The sequence below is a fragment of the Otolemur garnettii genome, unplaced genomic scaffold (genome assembly GCF_000181295.1).
Source record: "Otolemur garnettii isolate 467f Iridium unplaced genomic scaffold, OtoGar3 scaffold00132, whole genome shotgun sequence".
In the NCBI taxonomy this organism is placed as follows: Eukaryota; Metazoa; Chordata; class Mammalia; order Primates; family Galagidae; genus Otolemur; species Otolemur garnettii.
Window position 1 is genome coordinate 4,486,577 of NW_003852527.1, and position 22,596 is coordinate 4,509,172.

The window sequence follows — 22,596 nt, forward strand, 5'->3', positions numbered from 1 at the left end:
AAAAAAAAAAAAAAAAGCATCTGAAGTGAATGAAGCCATATGACTCAGCAACCCCTCATTGTCCCTAAAATAGCAAGGAGGTATAGCTCAGACTGAATTTGTTGTATAATTCTTTATAGATTTGAACAATAATCAGACACAATTACCTTGGAAATTCTAGTTTAGAAAATTTGCCAAGTATGTTAAATGAATACCTGAATTTCTTTGCAAAAACTATGAGTTGTTCATTTACTTATTTTTATCATTTTTATTAATTTTGATTTAGCATTTAAAATTTTTATTACATAGCATTCAATTAAAATGGGCAAGTTTTTAGTAAGAGAACAATTAGAAGATCACACTAGTGCATCAAATACTGCTTCATCTAGTACATCAGCAACTAAATTAAAACCAATTAGTCATTGATAGAAAGATTTCTTTTTTTTTTTATGAGACAGAGTCTCACTATGTTACCCTCGATAGAGTACTTTGGCATCACAGCTCACAGCAACCTCAAACTCTTGGGCTTAGGTGATTCTCTTGCCTTAGCCTCCTGAGTAACTGGAACTACAGGTGCCTGCCACAAGGCCTGGCTATTTTTTTTGGTTGTAGTTGTCATAGTTGTTTAGCAGGCCTGGGCTTGGCTTGAACCTGCCAGCCTCAGTGTATGTGGCCAGTGCCCTACTCACTGATCTATGAGCACCGAGCCAGAATGAAGATTTCTTATCATTTAGTTTCATATGCAGTAAGGGAAATCTACCACATCCCACATGCTGAATTTGTGGTGAAATATTAACAAAGAAGCTGTGGTTCCTAGCAAATTAAAGAGACATTTATAATCTAGACATTCCTACTAGTCTGAAAAACTGGTGGAATCTTTCAAATGGCTTGCACTCAGTAAGCAAGCAAAAATATGGACCAAATATGCAATGATAGCAGATAAAACACAAGAAGCTAGTTAGCAGTAGCAGAAATTGTAGTTAGGAAAATTAAATCTTATATTTTACTGGCTTGCTGTGCAATTATTTAAAAAAAAGTTTGGGAAAGAATATAAAAAGGAAATTTAAAAAATTCTGCTTTCAGATAATACAATTTCTTGGCATGTTAAGGGTTTATCTGAAAATATGAAATTTCAAGCCATATCTCACCTCAAAGAAATGAACATGTTTGCAATTCAGTTGGATGGATCTACTGATATCAGTGGTAAATCTCAACTTTTAGCATTCAGTGGATTTCTCTATAAAGAAGAAATCATAGAACAGTTTTTATGTTGTCAACCACTCCAAACCACAACAAAAGGCCATGAAATTTTGTGTTTGATCAATAATTACTTTAATTCTAATAACTTGTCTTGGGATTCCTGCCTAAATATTTGTACGGATGGAGCCCTGTCTATGTCTGGAGGTATAACAGGATTTGTTACACTTGTGCAAAAAAAAAAAAAAAAAAAAAAAATTCAAAAATTATTTTTACAGACTATTTTCTACACAAAGAAGTGCTAGCATCAAAATCATTAGTGCTTGGATTTAGTAATACTATTAAAATGATTAATTATATAAAAAGCAGGCCATTGCAATCAATATTGTTTGCAGAATTATGTTCCTCAATGGATTCTTCTCTTATGCAGCTCTTACTGCATCCAGAGGTGAGATGGTTATCTCCAGGAAGAATTCTACCAAGATTTTATGAATTAAAAGAAGTACCAACCGTTTAAAATGCAACATTCTAAATTAGGTGATTTACTTTGTGATGGGGTTTGGTGCAATAAAGTTGCATTTCTTGCAGATTGAGTTCAGTGTTTGAATACTCTTACTAAGAGTATGCAGGTAAGTCATGAAAATATTCTCACTTCTACAGATAAAATTAATGCTTTCAGAGAAAAATTACTGCTTAGGAAGGAGAGAATTCAAAGAGAAAATGGAATAGAAATGTTTGAACTACTGAAAAGATGTAAACTGGATAAAAATATTATTGAACAAATCTTACAAACTTTAGATTTATTATACACAATTTTTGAAAAATATTTTCCTGAGCCTGTACTTGACATAACATCTCTGGATTGGGTGAAAACCTCCCCCGTTTCTTTAAGTGCATGTATGTCAGGAACTTTAAATATTACTGAAGAGGAAGTTAATAGAAATAAGAAGGAACAGAGGATTGCAATGAAAATATTCAACAACAGATATTACAATCTTTGGTTAACTCTCAAGGATGAATTTCCAAATATTGCCAAAAAAGCAACAGAAATACTTCTTCTGTTCTCAAAGTCCTATTTGTATGAAGCGAGTTTTTCTGCAGTGGATAATATTAAAAATATAAATCAATCATGGCTAAAATACTTGGAAGAAGATTTAAAGATGTGCTTGTCCAAAATTTGACCTTGCAAAGAAGATATTTTGAAAAAATGTCAAGCTCAGATATCTTATTAAATGTTAAATAATAATAAACAGAAAAGGAAATAAATATAAATACATTTCAAAAGAACTTTAATTACTATCTTTTTATTACAAATTATAATAAATTGTTTTGTTTCATTTTTTGGCCATGATGGTGCATTTTGTTTGTGTCAATAAATAAATCCAAAAAGGATATTCTTTTTTTAACTTTTTTTTTTGATAACATAATTTAAGTGGGCTATGGAGTTTAACTATAGGTTCGAGTGTGCTATGAGATAAAAAAAAAAAAGTTGAAAAACACTGCTCTAGAACATGAAAAAGACGAGGAAATGGATTCTCCCCTAAAGCTTCTAGGAAGAAGAAAACTCTGCTGACACCTTAGTTTTATCCTTGTAAGACCCGTTTTGGACTTCTGATCTCCAGAACTTCAAGACACTGAATTGTTTTGTTTTAAATCATCTCGTGGTAGTTTGTTAGCAGCTATAGGAAAGGAAACACTAATGCAAAGACAAAAGTTATGAGTGCTGCAACCTCAAAGCCAGCATCTGGATGTAACTACTGGGTGCTGATCTTAGTCTACGAGATCCAGTGTTTCTCTGCCTGAATACTGACGGAATCTGCACAAAGCCCGCTTTGTTTCAGTTTTGAATTTGGTACTCCCTCCTTCACCCCCTCACCAGCGATCCTATGATTCTAGGTTTTACAAACCCCCAAGGCTGCAACGTTATGAATCTGGAGAAGTTTGGGAGAGCCTCCTATATCACTTTTGTTGGATCCCTATAATTCCCTGGCTTCTAAACTGGAGTCCAGGCCCTGGAGAAATTTTTTCTGCTTGAGCAATAATACCTTTGCTTGGACGAGTCTTCCATTCCTCCATAAATCTACTGTGCTGCCCCTTCGTGATTGGGGATTGATTGGTCAATGGAAACTCACATGGGTGTCCAACTTGCAGCCTGCAGGCTGTGCATTGATTTTGTAAGGACTCTTTTTGCTGATTTGTGGCATTGACTATCAGAAAAAATATTCACAGACCTTTTTGTTTTTGCTAGCCAGTTTTTGTTAGTTTGTGTATTTAAAGTATGGCTCAGGACAACTTAATTTTTTCAATGTGTGGCAGAGAAAAGGAAGGGTTTGGCACCTTACCAGCTGTCCTGGGCTCCTTGAGTCACCTGTCACCTGGGTTTAGTAACTGCAATCCTTTGGATAACACAGACTGCTGTTGAATTATGCTCAAAGGAGGGAGTGCCTAATGGTAAAAGTCTAGGTAGAGAGAGACAGCTAAGTAGGGTAGAGGGAGGCAAGGAGAGGACTGGCTAGGGCCAGGCAAAGCCAGGTGACATTTTATGCCCCTGAACTTGTGATTCCTACCCATATTCCAACCTTAATGAGCACAAAAATACCACACGTGTACAAAACATGCTAATCATCAAATAAAAATCAAATTTAGAATACCTCTTTCTTTAAATTAAATGATCGAAGAACATGGGCCTTATTTCCAGACATTTTTTTTTTAATCCCTTTCATGCACCTACGCACCCAAGCTTCAGAATATCTACTCTTTTGCAAACTTCTCCCTGCTTCTCTGGAAAATGGGAATCAGTGCAAATATTGAACATCATATTCAGAGCTGGGCATTGTACTAGACGCATATTTTTAATCAGTGTAAACTCTATTACATAATTACTATCATTCTTATTTTAAGATGAGGAAAGTGGATTTAACCAGAGTAAGTAGTTTGCACAAGACTCACTTCTACCATAAAGGCCAGTGTTCAGGCGGAGAGAACCTGTCTAGGATCTGGACTCTAGCTCAGAAAGCTTGCTCATCTTTTGGTTCATTTGACATTTATTTGGTACCTACTAAGTACCTGCTTCATTCCATATGTTGAATATAGCAGCAAATAAAACAGACAAAAATTCCTGTCTTTGTAGAATTTACTTCTAGTGTGCTGGCAAGATCCTGGGTTTATTTCATTAGTATTTTAAGATATTCAGCCATACACACCTATCATAACATGCTACTCAGATGAGAGCTTAATTCTGAGCACCATCCTAATTATACATTCCTTAAGGACCTGATCTCAACCTTTAACATAAGCTCCAGGGAATTTCTTAAGTTCAGAGCTCCTGTTAACTTTTCTGTTTTGACAAGAGCCAGAATTACGCATTTGTGGTCAGGTTTTATTTCCGTGATGATTACCAAATGGAGATAGCCAATTGTGCCCTTCTGGTCCCTTCTGTTTTGCTCTGTTGAGGTCCTCAGCAGCACCATCCCAGAAATGGGCAGAGCAGCTGCACATGTTGGATGGTCTTTAAATGTTGAATCCTAGTTCTACCTTAATATGTGAGAATTCAAGGAATTCTTTCATATCATAATCCCCACTACTCCAACACTATTTAACATTCTAACAGTACTTTTTTATGCTGCCTCTGTTAGGTAGAATTTCTATGAACATGAGACTTTCACTGTTAAAATATTTTAATGGGCAGTGAATGCGACTGCTACGTGGTTGAAGCATATAGACATAATAAAGCAGGTTCAAAATTTCTTTGCACCCATAGAAATAAAAATACCTTGGCTAAAAAGCACTGAATTACAAAAAGAATTTAAATCTCAGAGACGGAAATCTTGGAGCAGCCTGCCACCTTCAGGATAACTTCTCAATTAACTCCATCAGAGAACACCAGTATTAACTTCTATAGATTCCAAATACTAATCCCAGTGAGAACATTGCACTAGAATCAATGTAATATTTTGCCCTTGATTAAGCACTATATTTAATAATTACATTAGTTTTCTTTAAATAAGATTATCCCTTTCTTTACTTTGGTTCTTGATTTTTAAAAAAATTACTTCAATTATCCTTACACTGATTCTTTTATTTAAACAGGTTTTAAAAACCCAACCTACTTCATTTTGCTCATCAGAGCTGAGAGCACTAAAAACAGATTTTGGAGCCATAGTCTGAGAGAAATATAACTTTGGAAACTACTCTCTTTCTGGTGGGTTTCTTTTATTATAGATTACTCATAATATTACTGAAGAATCTTAAATATAATAAAACCAGTACCAGAGCAACTCATTCAGAAATGGAGGTGAGGAACTAAAGGAGGGGGAGAAGGAGGAGGGGGAGAAAAAGGGAGAGGGACAGAGACTCGTTTTTCCTAATGTCTAATTAGTTGTTACTGTCATTTGAGGCTTAGAAAGAGGAAGGCAGAAGAGAAATAGGCACGGGAATGATGGGGTGACACCGCGTTTGTTAGTAGGGAGAAATAAATCAAACTCGTAGCAAAAATAAAGAGAAGAGGAAGAGAAGTGTAATTAAAATCGATACCCTTAGATCAAATGAATTATGAGAAGGGGATGTAAAACATAATAGAGAAGGAGAATACAGTGGCTCAGCAGCACACCACGCAGGGGACCGGAAAATAAGAGTCATTCAAACAGAAGAGAGCCTACTAATAAATATTTATCGAGAATGAAGGCCCTTTTATTATTTTCCTTGCGCAAAAGAAGGCCCAGGCAACTTTGAACCCTGTTTGACCCGAGTGTAATAAGTTGCGCGTTATCTGTTTTATCTCTGGCAGGACAGCCCTTGAAAAGAGTTCAGGCCAGTTTTCCTTAAGACTTTGATTCTCTACTCCTCACTGCAACTTAGAATCACGTGGGAAGCTTCAATAATGCCCGGCCTAACCCCTTCACCCCTAAAACGATTAAGTCAGTCTGGGGAGGCGCTCGGCGGGAAAAATTTTAAAGCCTGGGCTCCACTCCTCAGTCCCCGGAATTGCGAACCGCGGGGCTGGACCCGGGTTTAAGCTCCGCCCCCTCCCGCGGGACGCGGCCCCGCCTGGGAGCTCGTCTAGCTCCCCGGAGGGAGCGGGTCCCTTCGACGCCCTCTGAATTGAGATGCGGTGTGGCCTCCCGACCGCTAAGGGGCGACTCGCGCGCCTGGAGCACGGACTGCGCATGCTCCGTGCGCCCCGGAGGTCACCCGAGCCGGTATTTTCCCACGTGCGGTGTGAACCTGCGGATATCATGTTGTGAGGAGATGGGGGGTTTGGTGGCTCGCGCGATGAGGAATTTCAACTTAGAGAACCGAGCGGAACGGGAGCTCAGCAAGATGAAGCCCTCTCCCGCGCCCAAGCACCCTTCCACCAAGAGCCTCCTGCGGGAGCACATCAGCAGTGAGTGGCGCATCGGGGCGCTGGGGACACGGGGGCGCGGGGCGGCCTGGGCGGTTCTGCGCGCCTGACCACCTCGGTCCGGAGGCTGGTGACCAACGCCAGCCTGCCCGGCCGTGGAGTCGCCGGCCAGCAGAACACGGGAAGATGGAAGCGCCCGGCCCGTGACATTGAGTGTCCCCTTGCGCCCGCGGTGAGACCGGCGACTCCGCCTACTTCCTAGTGACCTGTGCCCTCTAACCTGGCCCTCGCCGGCTTTGGTCTGCAGTGTTTGGCGACTTACAGGAGGACTCAAAATCCGGAGGGATAATATGCAGTAGTTTTCTCAAGGGGTGGTCACAGAGCCCTGGACGCTGGCCTTGACCTTGTATTCTGATTTACAGTTAAATTATGTTTATTAAAAAAAAATCAAAGTAGCTATCTTGGGTTAAATATTTGGGATCTTAGAGGAAATTTATAGTGGTTTAATATTTGGTTTTTTTTCTTTCTGTAGGCCATCCAGAAATTAAGAGAGAAATTACTAGAAAAGATGACAAGCTACTGTCATTCCTAAAAGCTGTGTATGTCGATTCCAAAGATCCTGTGTCTTCCGTGCAGGTAATCTGTGGCTTAATTAAGTAAATGTATAATTCGGTTAAGGGGGCTCTAGGAAATGATCAAGAAAACTGTCGAAAGGTAAAAAGAGTGCTCTGCGGCTCAGCGCCCGTAGCTCAGTGGATAGGGCGCTAGCCACATACACTAAAGTTGGGGGATTTGAACAAAACATAGCCAGGCATTGTGGCAGGCGCCAGTAGTCCCAGCTACTCGTGAGGGTGAGGCAAGAGAATCACTTAAGCCCAAGAGTTTGGTTGCTGTGAGCTGTGACAACTACAACACTCTACTGAGGGTGTCATAGTGAGACTCTGTCTTAAAAAAAAAAAAAAAAAAAGAAAAGAAAGAGAGAGAGTGCTCGGTAAGTGTAAACTGTCAGTGTAGTTGTGACCAGAGTAAGTCTCCTGGCAAAGACTGCTAAGCACAGTGGTTTAAGACAGCAAGACACATAGGTTTATTGGATGTTTACCAGAATTCTAAAAGATTGTATTGATTGAAGGCAACTATGTGAATTATTTAATTGTTTAATATTTCAGAATTTGCAGGATTTGGTGAGAATACTTGTAGGCTGTCATTTGAGTGACAAAGGGAGAGCTGTAGTATTAGTTTCTAATTCTTCTGTGGATTCATGTGTGTTCTAATCTCAGGGGATTCTTTGATGTTGAGTTTGTGTTTTTTATTTGCTTTTAAGGATATAGTTAGATAGGATGCGTAAAATTAGGAGGAGGACCTTAGAAATACTTTGAGAATATAAATCCTTATCCAGTGATCCTCAAACTTTTTAAACAGGGGGCCAGTTCATTGTCTCTCAGACCGTTGGAGGGCCGGCAGCAGCAAAAACACTCGGTGGACCCGATGGCCCGCGCATAGTTTGAGGACGCCTGCCTATACTGTAATAACATAAGTGCCAGGCACAATTGTTTTGCATATGGTGAGGAACAAAACAGACCTAGGCCTTGCTCTCAGGGAGCTTACTATGTTGTGAAGGACACAGACACTAAACAGATGAGCAGTTGTGCAGCCATACATATGTAATTAATGAATGGAGATGTAGGCACTGTGAGGGACCTGTTAGAAAGTGGAGGATCAGGGATGGTTTCTGAAGCCTAACATTTAAGTTCAGGCCTGAGTTGCAGTTAACCAGATAAGTTTGTAGGGCCAGGAAGGTTCTAGTTCTAGGTAGGAGGGACTGTGTGGCTAAATGAGAAATATGCCAACTTCTCCCATCTTTCTCCACTCTAAAATAGTCTAGTACTGTCTCTACATAGGTGATAAACTATTTGCACAAATAGTTAATACCTTCACTAGAAAGAAAGAAAATAACAAGTCATTTGCATATAATAGCGGTTATTGGATTCAGTTATCCCCAGATGCTCACATAAAAAAGGTATAAGGGTTGTTCACATTCTTTTTGTTATTTTTTTTTCTGAGACGGAGCCTCAAGCTATCCCCCTGGGTAGAGTGCCATGGCATCATGCTCACAGCAACCTCCAACTCCTGGGCTCAAGCGAGTCTCCTGCCTCCGCCTCCCAAGTAGCTGGGACCACAGGCGCCTGCGACAACGCCTGGCCATTTTTTGGTTGCAGCCATCATTGTTGTTTGGAGGGCCCGGGCTGGGGATTCGAACCCGCCACCTTAGGTGTATGTGGCTGGCGCCCTAGCTGCTTGAGCCACAGGCACCGAGCCATCTTTTGTTATTTTTAAATTGGGGTTGAGTAATACTGCCAAGTGTTCTTTCTCTCATGTTATACTAAATCAGAGATTTTAAAATAGCTTCCTGAGGTATGAAAAAAATGCAGCGTTTTTTATGTAAGACACAGATATAATACATAAAAAGAAATATAGTGGTATTATAATTTCATAGGGGACATTAGGAGAGGCCAAAAAAAAGTCCTTAGGGGAAGTGATAACGAATTGCCTATTTCTCATGGGCAGTTTGTAGTTGCTTAATGATTTGTGTTATCTCTAGATATAAGTGATACTGTGCCTGTCATATGGCAAGTTATTTGTTGTTTGACTTTTTGATATGTTTATTACTATTCAAAATTCTGTCAAATATGGGAGCATTTTTGTCCTTGACGGTATAGGAAGACTGGGCCCACTCCAACATCATCAACTGCAGTCTTCTGTATTTATTTGTAGTAGTTTTATGATTTTATTTTAAGTTGAAATCTTTATCTTCAGTATAGTGTTTGGTATGTGGAAGATATCAGTTTAACCTCTCTTTTCAAAGGATGGCCAGTTGTCTGAGTATAATTTAGTGAATTTTCCAGACCTTTTCCCACTTATTTAAAATGCAGCTCACCTTCACTTACAGGCTTGTTTATGGGCCTTATCAGTTCTATTACCTTTTCTGTTTTTACATTCGGACCATACTGTTTTCAATTAATAGAGCTTTATAATGTGTCTTGATATTTGGTATGACATCTTATTCTTTTTTAAAAAGTTCTCACACATTTTTTTTTCCCCATATGAACTTGGGAATCAAATTATGAGGTTCTTTAATAAGTCCTATTTAGATTTTGAGTGTAATTTAATTGGAATTATAGATTAATTTGTGGAGAATTAACAACTTTTAATTGTTTAATCTTTGAGGGATAGAGAGAGGTTGTTACTATGAGTGAGATGTTTTTCACTTTGAGTTTTTAAACTGTTTATTGCTAATGCAGTAGTTCCCCCTTACCTGAGGGAGGGTACATTCCATATCCCCCAGTGGGTATCTGAAACTGAGTAGTACTGGGTTCTATATACAGAATACTATATGTTTTTTTTTTTGGCCGGGGCTGGGTTTGAACCCGCCACCTCCAGCATATGGGGCCAGCTCCCTATTCCTTTGAGCCACAGGTGCTGCCCCAGAATACTGTGTTTTTTCCTATGGCAATGCTTAATTTATAAATTAGGCACAATAAGAGATTAACAATAATAATAATAATAATGAACAGTTGTAACAGTTTCATGGATAGAATATTCATTTTTACTATATAGATCTTAGCAACTTCAGCATAGGATTTTTTTCTTCTTAGTAAGTCAAGAACTTTCACCTTTTCGTGTAAAGGAACCACTCTATAACCTCCCTTTGGTGTGTCCAAATTTCCAGCATCTCTGTTTTTGCCCTTTGGGACCCATATTAAGTTATTTAAGTGTCACTTTTAATATAAGCATGCTGCTCGGAATGGTGTATAATTTAAAATTTATGAATTGTTTATTTCCGAAATTTTCCATTAAATATTTTCAGACTGCAATTCACTATAGGTAACTGAACCCACAGATAATGGGGGACCACTGTTTAGCAGTAAGTGGTCTTTCTGATGTAGCTTCTCACGTTGCTAGGTAGTTATTTCCCGTAGGTTTGAGTTGATTCTCTTATTTTTATAAAGATATTTTGTGTCTGTATGGAATTATAATTTTCTCTTCCTTTCTAGTATTTATACTTCTTTTATTGTGTCATCTTTTCTTTTATTGTAACATTAACACAGTAGTGAAATGAAGTATTTTCACCTGTTCCTTATTTAGGATGTCTCTCATGTTTTAACATTAGTTATAATAAAATGATACTGATTGTTTTTGATTAAAAAATACTTTTATCATATTTGGGATTTTTTTCTATTTTTAATTTCTTAAGGATTTTCTTTTGGTCAGGTAATATTTATTTTAGTATTTAATATCGATTAGGAGGGAAATCTGAAAAAAGGTGTGTTTGGAGTGGAAAGATGGTCTACCTGGGAATAGGAAGATGAGAGAAGCACTTTGAGTTTTAAAAAGTGAAGAAGTGGGGAAGAGTGTGCTAAGCCAAGGTTGCAGTATGAAGATGGAGTGTGTGGTGCCTTTGGAGAACGGTTAGAGTTGAGTATAGTTGGGGGAAAGTGTGAGGGGTGATTCGGAAAAATGAGATGGATGACAGGAGGCAGATTGTGAAGGTTCTTATTTGTCTTGTCAATGAATTTTGGAATTTTGGTTTTATTCTGAGAACAGTGGGACACCATGAAGAGTTCATGGTAGAAATGATGTCGGATTTCAGAGTAGACTGGAGGAGACAAAGTACATTTTATCCAGTGAGAGGAGACCAGCTGAGAGGAGTTTGCAGTAGTTCCTGCAGGAGACATTGACTTGAACTTTGATGAGTTAGTGATAGAAGTGAATGGATTTGAGAGAGACTGAGGGAGCAGAATCCACAAGATGCTGTCATCATTTACTGGTAATGAGGGAGGGAGAGGTGCCAGGGTGTCAAGTATTAATTCCCAGTTTTTGCCCTGGGACGTGGAAGGTGGGTGGTTTTGGTCATTGAGATTGAGAATATAGGAGTAGAACTGGAGACAGGTTCAGTTTTAGGCATAATTGAATTTGAGGTGTGTGGAGGTGTGTGTATCATCCAAGGGGAGATAGCATTGGGCATTTGGGAATAGAAGTCAGGTAAAAGGTCTAGGTTCAAAATGACATATTTGGAAATCTTTAATATGTAGGCAGTAATGGAAGTCGAGGGAGTGGATGGGATTACTTTGGAAGAATGTGTAGAGTCAGAGAGGGCTGGCGCCAGAGCTCGTGGCACACTCGCGTTTAAGAGGCAGCAGAAGGGAAAGGAGGCCCAAAGAAAAGCCTGAAGGAACAGATGGGAGACTGCCTGGAAACCAAGGGGAAAGATAGTTACAGGTGTGCTGGAGCGGTCACCAGTGTCAGATACAGCGAGATGCCATAGTGAGTTCAAATAAGGTCTGAGAAGTGTCCTCCAAATGAAGCAACTACTTGGTCATTAGAAGTAGCAAATGTCATTGTCCTTAAACCTGAACTGAAGAGAAGGAAACCAATCATAAATGAGGTATTGGTTTGGGATTTGGTACATGTTTTAGAAAGGTAGTAATTTCTGTATTTTGTAGCATTTCTGTATTTTGACAAAAAGCAGTAGACAGGGTGCTGTTAAAAAAAGAGAAGAAAAAAGGAGTGATGGGCGTGGCTAGGTAGTGAGGACCTAATGCAGAGCACAGATGCAGGGACTAAGCTTGGGTGGGACTAAGAGGTGGAAGAAGGGGTGTGCGCAGGTTGTTGTATTCATTTAGGGCAGTGGTTCTCAACCTTCCTAATACCGTGGCCCTTTAATACAGTTCCTGTGGGTCGCGACCCACAGGTTGAGAACAGCTGATTTCGGATATTGGAGTTATTAGCTTATTTCTCAGAAGAGGCAAGATGTCTAGCAGTATTTGAATTCCTTCAGATGTTTGGGGGCCTTGAATATAAAACAAAACTGGAAAACAGAATGGGTGTTGTCAGGTTAGCTGTTAGGGCAGCATCAGAGTCCTGTCCTAAAGCAGGTGTAATTTTTAACCCAATCAATTATTTTTGTTGTTGTTCTTTTAAAATATATATGGAATATTGTGGTGAGTGGATGGTATACATTTGATTTTTATTTTCTAGTGCTACCTAAATTTCTTGATAATGGAACTGTGGTCATAAAAAGGAAGCGTGTCGAAAGGAAGGGCCATGAAACTATGGCTTGTGATAAGGAGAAATGTACTTTGGGGAAGTATGTGCAGTATTTATGTGAAGAGGAATAGGTAGGTTTGAGAAACCTGAAAGGGAATGTCAAATCTTTCCTCTCATTCTAAAAGCCTTTTTTTTTTTTTTTTTTTTGATACCAGGTAAAAACCGCTGAAACACCTCAAGTGCCGAAGGAGTTCAGATTGCCGAAAGGCCATCACTTGGATATGAATATTAAGAACATTCCCATAGGCAAAATTTCCATTATAGAGGCGTTGACACTTCTCAATAATCATAAACTTTATCCAGAAACATGGACTGCTGAGAAAATAGCACAAGAATACCAGTTAGAACAGAAAGATGTGAATTCCCTCCTCAAATATTTTGTTACTTTTGAAGTCAAAATCTTGCCTCCTGAAGACAAGAAAGCCATCCCTGAAAAATGAAGAAAATCAAGAAATTACTTTTTTTATGTGTACCCCCCCATCCCCATGGCCTGTATACTTCCTCATGTTTAATGTATTATGTAAATTATCAAGTTATTGGTGTCCCCTACTTGTGAGAGCATACTTAATATTTATTGAACTCTGCTGCTGTTCAGGTGTGATCATGGGATGTGCTTTGTTTTCTTTTAAGCTTTGATTTGGTTTAAGCATGATTTATATGTATATGGCAGCATGTCTAATCACATCTATAAATTTTTATAAATAAAATATGTTATTTTAGGCATAAGATACCAGCTTTTAAGTTAGTTATGTAGCCCCTTGGGAAATGTTCTGACTCCTTTAACAGTCGTAGTTTCACCTCACATCTTCTTCCTTTGGATAGTCAAACTGACATTTTCTTGTTAGAGAAAGAGACTACAACAGGGAGGTAGAATAACAGTGTTTCTCAAAGGCAGCCGGGACTGAATGCAAAATCAGTAGAAGATCCATTTTTATTGTTATGCCAAGGAATAAGAATTAGCAAGGATCTCCTTTGTTTTAAATTGGTTTTAAATATAGAATAACTACTGTTAAAATCAAAAAACATAATCAGGGGTGTTTATAACATGTTAGCAATCCCTGCTTTGATAAGTAGGGAAGTTCAAAGGCTTTCCTATTAGAAACAGGCAGCAGTGGGTACAAGATAGGTAAACAATCACGGTAACTGAAATTTGATGATTAAATATATATACTTTCTGATTTCAATGTGAGAGAAGAAAAACAGCAAGTAGAAGCACAGAAAGCAGTTATTGAGGGGACTTGGGAAATTGCTGCTTCATCCATTTGACAGACGTAGGAATACATGTACCAGGACTAGGTAAGATCTTGGGCAAGACTGTGAGTTTGGGTCTCTGTGGGGTCTTAGATAGACTGTGCCACCTTTCTGAGACGGAATTTTCTTTTTTTTAATTTGAGGCTGAATTTCTTACATAAGATGAGCCTTAAACTGTCATGTAAATCTAAAGGTTATAGTGAAGATAAATAGCATAAAGGAATAAGCAAATATAAATTATTTTTTGCAGTTGACAGACAAGTGGGTGTTGGGGAGGGTATGTGATCTAAGATTCTGTAGTTGATGACACAGCCAGCTCTAGAATTTTGGTTTTCAAAATCCTAGTGATGTTTTTTATTGTTACGCCAAAAAGTAGCACAATTCAAAAAGGCGGAAGGTACAAGTTGTGGGCATATTGGAGTTATCCATGTGCTTCTGAAGGAAGGCAAGCATCGCTGCTTTCCAGAGATGATACTAGAAGCGGGATAACAGGTGCTGGGAAGGAGGCGGCACTTGTAATGCTGAGAACAGTAAAATAGACTGAGATGGGAAATTTGTTAAGGTTTTCAAATAGTTTTATTATGTGAATAGATAGTATACCTAGTTACTTTTGGTTCAGTACAGTACTTTTAAAAAAACATGAAATTAATCAATATAAAATTGCATTTTAAAACTCCTAAGTCAGAACTTTTCCTTTCCCACATAAAGGTCAGTACTTCAATCACTGGTATTTATTGCTATTTCAAATCTACACTGTGTAGTAGTAGGCAGCTGTGTGACTGCTGTTACGTGGTGTAACTTGAGGAAGTACTCCCCATCTCGTTCATTAGCATCCTATACAGCCTTTTATTAGGTATAGGAAACACTTGGGTAAACACTATGCATAGGAAAGGCATGGAATTGAGATGGAGAAAGCCTGGGTTTCCACCTCACTATCACCACTAGCCATGCTATCTTGGAACGATCCTCAACTTAAAACAGGTGACAATGGCTGACATTTTCAAAGTGATTACTGTAGGCACTGATTTACGTTTTTTATACGTAGGAACTTGCTTTTTTTTTGTTTGGAACTTGCTTTATATTTACCATGAATATGAGAAGTAGTAGTATTTGCTACATTTTACAGGGAAAATTAAAGCATGGAGAACTTTAGTAGATTTTCAAAAATTAGTAAGTGTTGAGGCCTACATTTTCAGAAACTGGGTATTTTAAGAACCTTGTGCTCCTAACTGCTACTCTATGGTGCCTTTCTGTAAGACTATGAGAAGTGAGGTGGCTTGCAAGGTGCCTGGGACGTGTGAGGCCAGGGTTGGTCAGAGTTCAGGTGCAAGAGAATAATCGCCCGTGGGGTTCGGGGTCCTCTCTGCTATGTGAGACTGGTTTAGTAAGTCTGGAGACTCCTGGGTTAAAGGCCTTTGGGTCAGGGATGGTTTTAAAAAATATTTAATGACCAGTGGAACCAGAACTGTCCAAACCAGGTGTCCTCAAACTACAGCCCACAGGCCACATATAACCCGCCTAGGACATTTATCTGGCCCGCCGGGTGTTTTTGCTGCCGCTGCCTGTCCTGCTTAGCAGCTGACTGGTCCCGGGGCCCGCAGTGCGGCCCTCCAATGGTCTGAGGGACAGTGAACTGGCCCCCTGTTTATAAAGTTTGAGGACCCCGGTCCAAACTGTGTGCTGATCTTGTGTGCAGGATGTGCATCAGTGTTGTCTATGTCCAGAGTTCACGGTGAAAAATAACCAGGAAATACACAGAAGGATGGCTTTGAAGGCGTTTGCAGGAAGGAAGCTTTCTGGGTAATGAAGGAGGAAAGAGAAGGAATTCCTGGAGATGAAAAGATCTGGGGTTGTTAGCAGGGTCAGGAGAGAAAGGAGGAAGGTTAATAGGCTGGGCAGAAGGACTGGGATGCAGGCAGCTGATAGAGGAAAAGCTGCCCCAGAAGAGAGGCCTGCTACAGAAAAGTAGGTGGATTTGGCAAAGTTCTACCGTAAACAGATAGGGAGACCATACAATTTATTGCCCAAACTGGGACTCTGAAGAGTGAGGGGATACATTGAGATAATAGAGATAATAGGTATGAACTGAAATGTCCTACACAAACTAGGAGGTTTGATCCCAACCCAGGGAAGGTGCTGTTGGGGGACTTAAGGCCACCTGGGTGCTGGAGTTAACACTGCTGTTTGTTGACATTAAGCTTCTTACTGTCACTCAGGAATGGTTCCTGTCTGTTTCAAAGGGCTTTGCTTTGTCCCTCAAATACTTGGGCATGGAGTCTCCTTCTGCGTATTTATTCAATATTCTCAAAACCCATAATCTCAACAAAAGGAAACTGAGACCCTGGGCAACTCACAGTGTGTGAAAGCCTCTGTTACCCATTTTTGGACAGATCGAACTGAAGTAGCTCAAAGCACCTGAATTGGGGCTGAACTTAAAGGCAGCCTGTTGGGTACAAACTGAAAATGCACAAGAAATGAACACGTACAAAGGGTGAGAATAGTTACACACGTCTAGTAGCCTTCACTCGTTTGATAGCTACTCACTCGTGTCCTGACAAAGACCAATCTGTGAAAGTTTCAGAGAAGGAATGTCTATCCGATTGCTCCATTTCCTCTGCTTCAGGAGTGACAGGACTAGCTTACTTGTTAGGAGAAATGAAGTATTAGAAGCACTTATTAGATCTAAATCTCTATATTAAAAAAGCTTTAAATTCAGAGCATTTGGGTCACTAATTCCATGGACTCCCCATTCCTCTTTTTTTTTTTTTTTTTTTTTGCCACTATCAGTGCCCCAGCAGTAGAACTATGTTTTGGGAGCACATGTGAATAGAATTGTAGAACAGGGATCACTAGTTAGAACAGGATCCTGAGCAGAGTTAATTCTGTAATTTTGCAATGTATTTATGTTCAGAAGTGTGTAGTAGGTAATATAGGAACTCCTGAGTTCAAGCAATCCACCCACCTTGGCCTCCCAGAGTGCTAAGATTACAAGAGTGAGCCACCATGCCCAGCCAGGATTACTTCTCACTTCCAGGTACTGACGTATTGCATTTTGACTAAATTCTTGCCCCCAAATGACCCATCTTTATGATGACTTCCCTGTTACCTTGTTCCTCACAGGCAGCAAGGGAGGGAGCAATTTTGGAGGAACTGTATTAAAGGGTTGCAGCTTTAGGAAGGTTGAGAATCACTGTGAGGAATAGTAAAAGAATAGATAGGTTTTTAAAAGACTAGATTAAGAATATTACAAAGCCTCAAAACATTCTTAATGAAGCTTTTAAATATTTAGGCCATCACATTCTATTTTTTAAAAGATCCAGTTCTAGGTGGGTCAAATGTGCAACCCATTTCTGAATTTAGGTGTGAGATTAATGGCATGATTTTTAAAAACTTTCTCTGCGCGCTCAAGTATTTTATTAAGCATAAAGAAGACCATTATTTAAACTTTAATTAATAGCTTTTTAAAAAAGATAAGTGCCGCTAGGCAGTGCCTGTGGCTCAAGGAGTACGGCACCAGCTCCATATGCCAGAGGTGCCAGGTTCAAACCTAGCCCTGACCAAAAACTGCAAAAAAAAAAAAAAAATAATAAGTGCTTTTCAAATCATTTTCTCAAATCAGTGGTATTACTAATAAATATTTATTGATCTGTTGGTTGTGTGCTAGGTCCTTATCAGGAAGCTAGGGATACAATAGGGAAGATAACAAAGTCCCAAGTCTCATGGAGCTTAAGTTTTATAGTGTTAGCTGCTGTTCAGTTATCTACAGATCTATAACAAACCATCCTAAAACCTAGTAGCTTAAAACAGTGATTCATTTTCACCCCTCAGCGTTCTGCACGTTGTTGGAGGTCAGCTGGGGGGTTTTCTCTTGGGATCTTTTGTGTAGTTGCAGCTGGGGTGGTGTCATCTGAAGGCTCAGTTGGCTGAAAATTCCAGATAGCCTAAACTCGCAGCAGCATTTGGTCAGGTTTATTGGCTGTGAGCAGCTAAGGCTGTAGATCAGAGCATCTATAGGCAGCCTGTGCACATGGCATGGGCTTCTGACAGCACAGTGATAGGCTGAGCTCCACAAACAAGTGTTGCAGGACAGAGAAAGTGGAACTGTCTGCTACTTAAGGCCTGGGCCTAGAAATTGGCAGAGCATCACTTCTTTATTCAGCGTGTCAGAGCAGTCAAACACTGGCCTTGATTCAAGGGTAGGGGACATAGACTATACATTTCTGTTACTGATAATTGGAACTTCTGCCCATTGAAGAATTGTATGGCATTGAATTTTATCTTAGTCTGGACCAGGTCCAGTTCCTTCGTTTTGCAAATTCAGTTATGGTGTCTAAAGTCACACAATTAAAAACAGAACCCAAGGTCCTGTTCTCCTATCCACCATGTAGTGTTTCGTCTACCTTGTAATAATACTTAAGCTGATTTGGAGATACTGCAAAGATATTGCAAAGGTGTTAGAGTTTCTCTTTTGTCAACAGAAATAAAATTATCAGTAGGTTTAGTTTTTAGCTTCTAACTATATTCTAGTGCTTTGAATTTATGTTAAGTGAACTCAAGGCTGTAAAGCATATTATCAAGGCACTTTTGGTTTCAAATATCAGTCTTCTTACCTATTGGGAATTTATTCAATTATTCTCCATTTCATCCCCTCACCAGTGAAGTTCACCGCCTGTTCATATAGCTGTGAAAATTTATCGAAATAAGAAATAATGAAATCATCTTATTGTAATTGTGATAATGATTTAAAGACTTGATTTCTGGAACTTTTTTTCTGAGTTCCAGTTTCTATCTGGAACTTTTTTTTTTCTTGCTATCATGTATTATTTTTATGGCTTTGTAAACTTAAATCCTCTCTTCAGGTGCCTCCAGTTTGTAAAAAAAGGTATTAATAATTTTGAATTTTTTTCAGAATTTATAGAATAGTTTATGACAGTGAAATAAAGTGGGTTTATCTCTTGAGTATAATCAGTTAAAAGGAAAGAGCAGGCCATGTGGTGGCTCATGCCTGTTATCCTAGCACTCTGGGGGTCCGAAAAGGGAGGATTGCTGGAGCTCAGGAGTTTAAGACTAGCCTGAATAAGAGTGAGACCCTGTCTCTGCTAAAAACAGAAAAAAGTGGCTGGGTGTTGTGGCAGGCTCCTATAGTCCCCACTACTTGGGAGGCTGAGACAGCTAGATCACTTTAGCCCAAGAGTTTGAGATTTCTGTGAGCTATGATGTCACAGCACACAACCACAGGGTGACAGAGCGATACCCTGTCTACAAAAAAAAAAAAAAAAAAAAAAAGGAAAGAGTAGAATTCTATAACAGAATAATTTAAAAGGAATGCCAAACTTGATTTGTGATAACTTACGAGAGATAGTATGAGATATAAGACGTTGGAGAGAAGATTGTTATTTAACTTGATATTAATACATAGTGTAATTTTGATCAGACTCCATCACTTGTAATTTTATTTAGTAGGACTAGCCAGCAGCAGATCGTTTAAAAAGTGATCTCCAAGGAAGCATTTACTAAGTTTAAGACAGGTACTGGGAATACATTTAACTTGTTCTGGGGAATAAATTGCTTTTAAAAACTCAAAATTGTTTTCAAGAATTTAGTTTACTGCCACTGTTGGTGGGATTACCAACTAGTACAACCCCTATGGAAAGTAGTATGGAGAAATCTCAAAGAATTAAAAGTAGACCTGCAATCCCACTTGTAGTTGTTTACTCAAAGGAAAAGAAGACATTTTACAAAAAGACACTTGAATTCAAATGTTTACAGCAGCACAAGTCACAACAGCAAAGATGTGGAAACAACCCAAGTGCCCTTTTAACTTTGAGGCTAGAAATGAATCTGACCAATGCATACAGCAAAGATTACCAGAGATAAATTTCAGGGGGATATGATGTATGACAATGAACCATACAGGGGAGTGGCCTTCTCGAAAAGAAGAGATGGGAATTCACCATGGAAGAAAGTTCAGTATAGAGGGGATGGCATGTGTCAATGCTCAGAGGTGAGACAGAGAATGTGGAAATAGCCAGTCATTCTACTCTAGTCTGGGTCCATGCTTTCTTTGTCTTGCATTCTTTCATCCCACATCCTTCTACCCCCTACCAAGGATTATGCCTTTGATGACTTTCACATGCCTGGAGGACCTCGCCTGTCCTGTGTTGCTGGAGCATCTCCTCCTAACTCGAGACTCTGCAGCCTGGTCATTTGCTTCATCTTTGATGAGTCAGTGCTGGCCTTTGAGGTGCACACTTAGGGTTCTGTGTGGTATCCTTGGTGATGGGATGCTCATGGAAGCTTTCAAATACTGACCAATTAGACCCTATACCTCAGGCATCTGAAGGCCTCAGAGATGGAAGTTCAGCTTCCTAAATGAGAGCTGATACAGGCACCAGAAGCTCTGTCTTCTCTTGACAACATCTTTATCATGTTTCTTATGGCATGTTGTCGATACGGTGATAGTAAATGGGAGGAGGCCAAGCATGCATGGGGTGGTGGAAGGTTCTATTTCAACGAGAGGGAAGTAGCAGGTTCTAGCATCCTTTGGCAAGACTCATTCTCTGTTGTCAGGTCTTGGCTATCACATCACCTTCATCTGTGATGCTGACGTGTGTTCCATATACAATAAATACACTTAAATATCCTCAAGAAGAATGTGACATGTGTGTTTATTTTCTTCCGACATCCTCTGCCAATCACCTAAACCTCTTATATTTATAGTTGTGTCCTGAGAGTATACTGTCATATTATTATTATTCTACTCTTTGTTAACAGCATGTAAAGTTTTCAAAACTATTTCTCCAGTTCTCTCACTTATGCTTTTGGTTTTAACAATCAGAGTTAAAACACAGGTAAATTATTTAACCCTATATGACCTTTACCATTTTTTTTTTTTTTTTTTTAGAGGGAGCCTCAAGCTATCCCCCTGGGTAGAGTACTGTGGCATCACAGCTCACAGCAACCTCCAACTCCCGGGCTTAAGCAAGTCTCCTGCCTCTGCCTTCCAAGTAGCTGGGAGCACAGGTGCCCGCCACAATGCCCGGCTATTTTTTGGTTGCAGCTGTCATTGTTGTTTGACGGGCCCGGGCTGGATTCAAACCTGCCACCTTAGGTGTATATGGCTGGCACCTTAGCCACTTGAGACACAGGTACCGAGCCTGACCTTTACCATTTTTAAGGTCAGTTCAAATATTGCTTTTACTGACTCTTACTTCAAGCAGAATGAATTAATCTTATTGGTTTGGTGTCATAGGGAGACCTAAGATTTTGACAAATGTGCATGCACCTCCCCCACATCTAACAGCTTTGAGTGGCCAGACGTCATATGGGGGTTTTCCTGGGCTTCTCTTCCTCCTAGCTGATGGTGACAGAAATGTCTTTTTAAACAGACAGCTTATCCGTCAGAACTTGAAGGCCAAACAGTGTGCCTCCAAATAATTAATAGACACAAAAAATGAAAAAGTGACCTCCTCCCCTGTGCTATATTTATTAATTTAGAATTTAGGAGGCAGGCAGGGGGCATGGGAGGCTGGCCTAGATTTTGTTCTGGCCTATTTGAAATATCAAAGAATGAGATAACACAATTAGAACGAATAGTATTAGAAACATCTTTGGTCTCAGAGTGAAAGTGGAGGAGCAAGCCAACTTATCCTTTTTCTTCTGAAAACCTTCCTTTTCTGTTGTCAGGAGGGAAAAGGAAGACAGGTCCCTTTTTTGTGGAATGTATAAAAAGTTGCCAAGAATTTGAAGATGTTCAAATTGTCTTTTTTCCTGAATCTCCAAGAATGATATTTGCACATATACTTTCGCTTATTTAAAAGTAAAAGAGGAAACGGTAATTTTTGAGTTAAGGCAAGCTAGGTATGAAAATACAGCTACAAAGTTTTAAAAAAAGAATGCAAATGTCTACAGTCCTGTCTGCCAGAGGCGCGGGTACGGCAGAGGGATGGAGGAGAGAGATCCGGCTGTTTTCCTCCTCTGGGACTCAAACTCTTTCCCAGAGTCTGTTTACCTTTATGTGAAATCCCAACTTCATGTTTATTTTTTTGATGAAGTGTTCAATTTAACAAATCGTTTATCCTCACTCATCATTTCGTATACTTAGGACTTCATAAACATCTTGTTCTCAGAAGCATTCCGGAAGAAACTGAAGTCACGGAGCCTCATTTCCCCGCTTTACCTCAGAACGAAACAGTAATATTACCTAGCTATTTCTATTTTTACCCTGTAATGAGGACACTCAATCTAAAAGTGCACACAGGCCCGAGCCACTACATTTCTGGTTCACTTTAACCTGAATAAGGGCTTCAGAGTTGGCGGAAAGCAGATTCATGCAATGCCTTTTCCAAAGCAGCACGTTACCATCAGAATCCACTGTTTATTTCTCATTATAATGAAAACAGCCCTCTGGCGGTCCAACCAGCTGTAATTTTTCACCAGTTCTGAATAAACATTTCAAACCCTAATGAGTCATTGTTGAATTTGATGAAGAAAATGGAATTAGGGACAGAGTAATTCACATCTGTGCGGGCCACCCATTAAAGTTTTTCTACAAATGCGGGTGAAGAAAAAAGATGTAAGGCAAAAAGATGGCCATGGTTTTCAAAATGTGGAGAAACTGCCGAAAAAGATGAAGGTCACCCTGATGTATTCTTCTGTGAACAAAACAAAACAAAACCAACAGGCAAAACTTCCATTCTTGCGGGTGTGATTGGCCTCCTACT

The 22,596-nt window shown here is 39.5% G+C and overlaps 1 protein-coding gene across 1 annotated transcript; it reads left to right on the forward strand.

Moving 5' to 3' along the window:
* Positions 1 to 6,371: 6,371 nt before the first annotated feature.
* On the forward strand, positions 6,372 to 13,150 carry NDUFAF4 (NADH:ubiquinone oxidoreductase complex assembly factor 4). The gene is made up of 3 exons (XM_003798218.2): positions 6,372 to 6,559; positions 7,050 to 7,153; positions 12,778 to 13,150. The coding sequence occupies exons 1-3, from the start codon at positions 6,424 to 6,426 to the stop codon at positions 13,060 to 13,062; spliced, it is 525 nt and encodes a 174-aa protein (XP_003798266.1). The 5' UTR covers positions 6,372 to 6,423; the 3' UTR covers positions 13,063 to 13,150.
* The last annotated feature ends 9,446 nt before the right edge of the window (positions 13,151 to 22,596 follow it).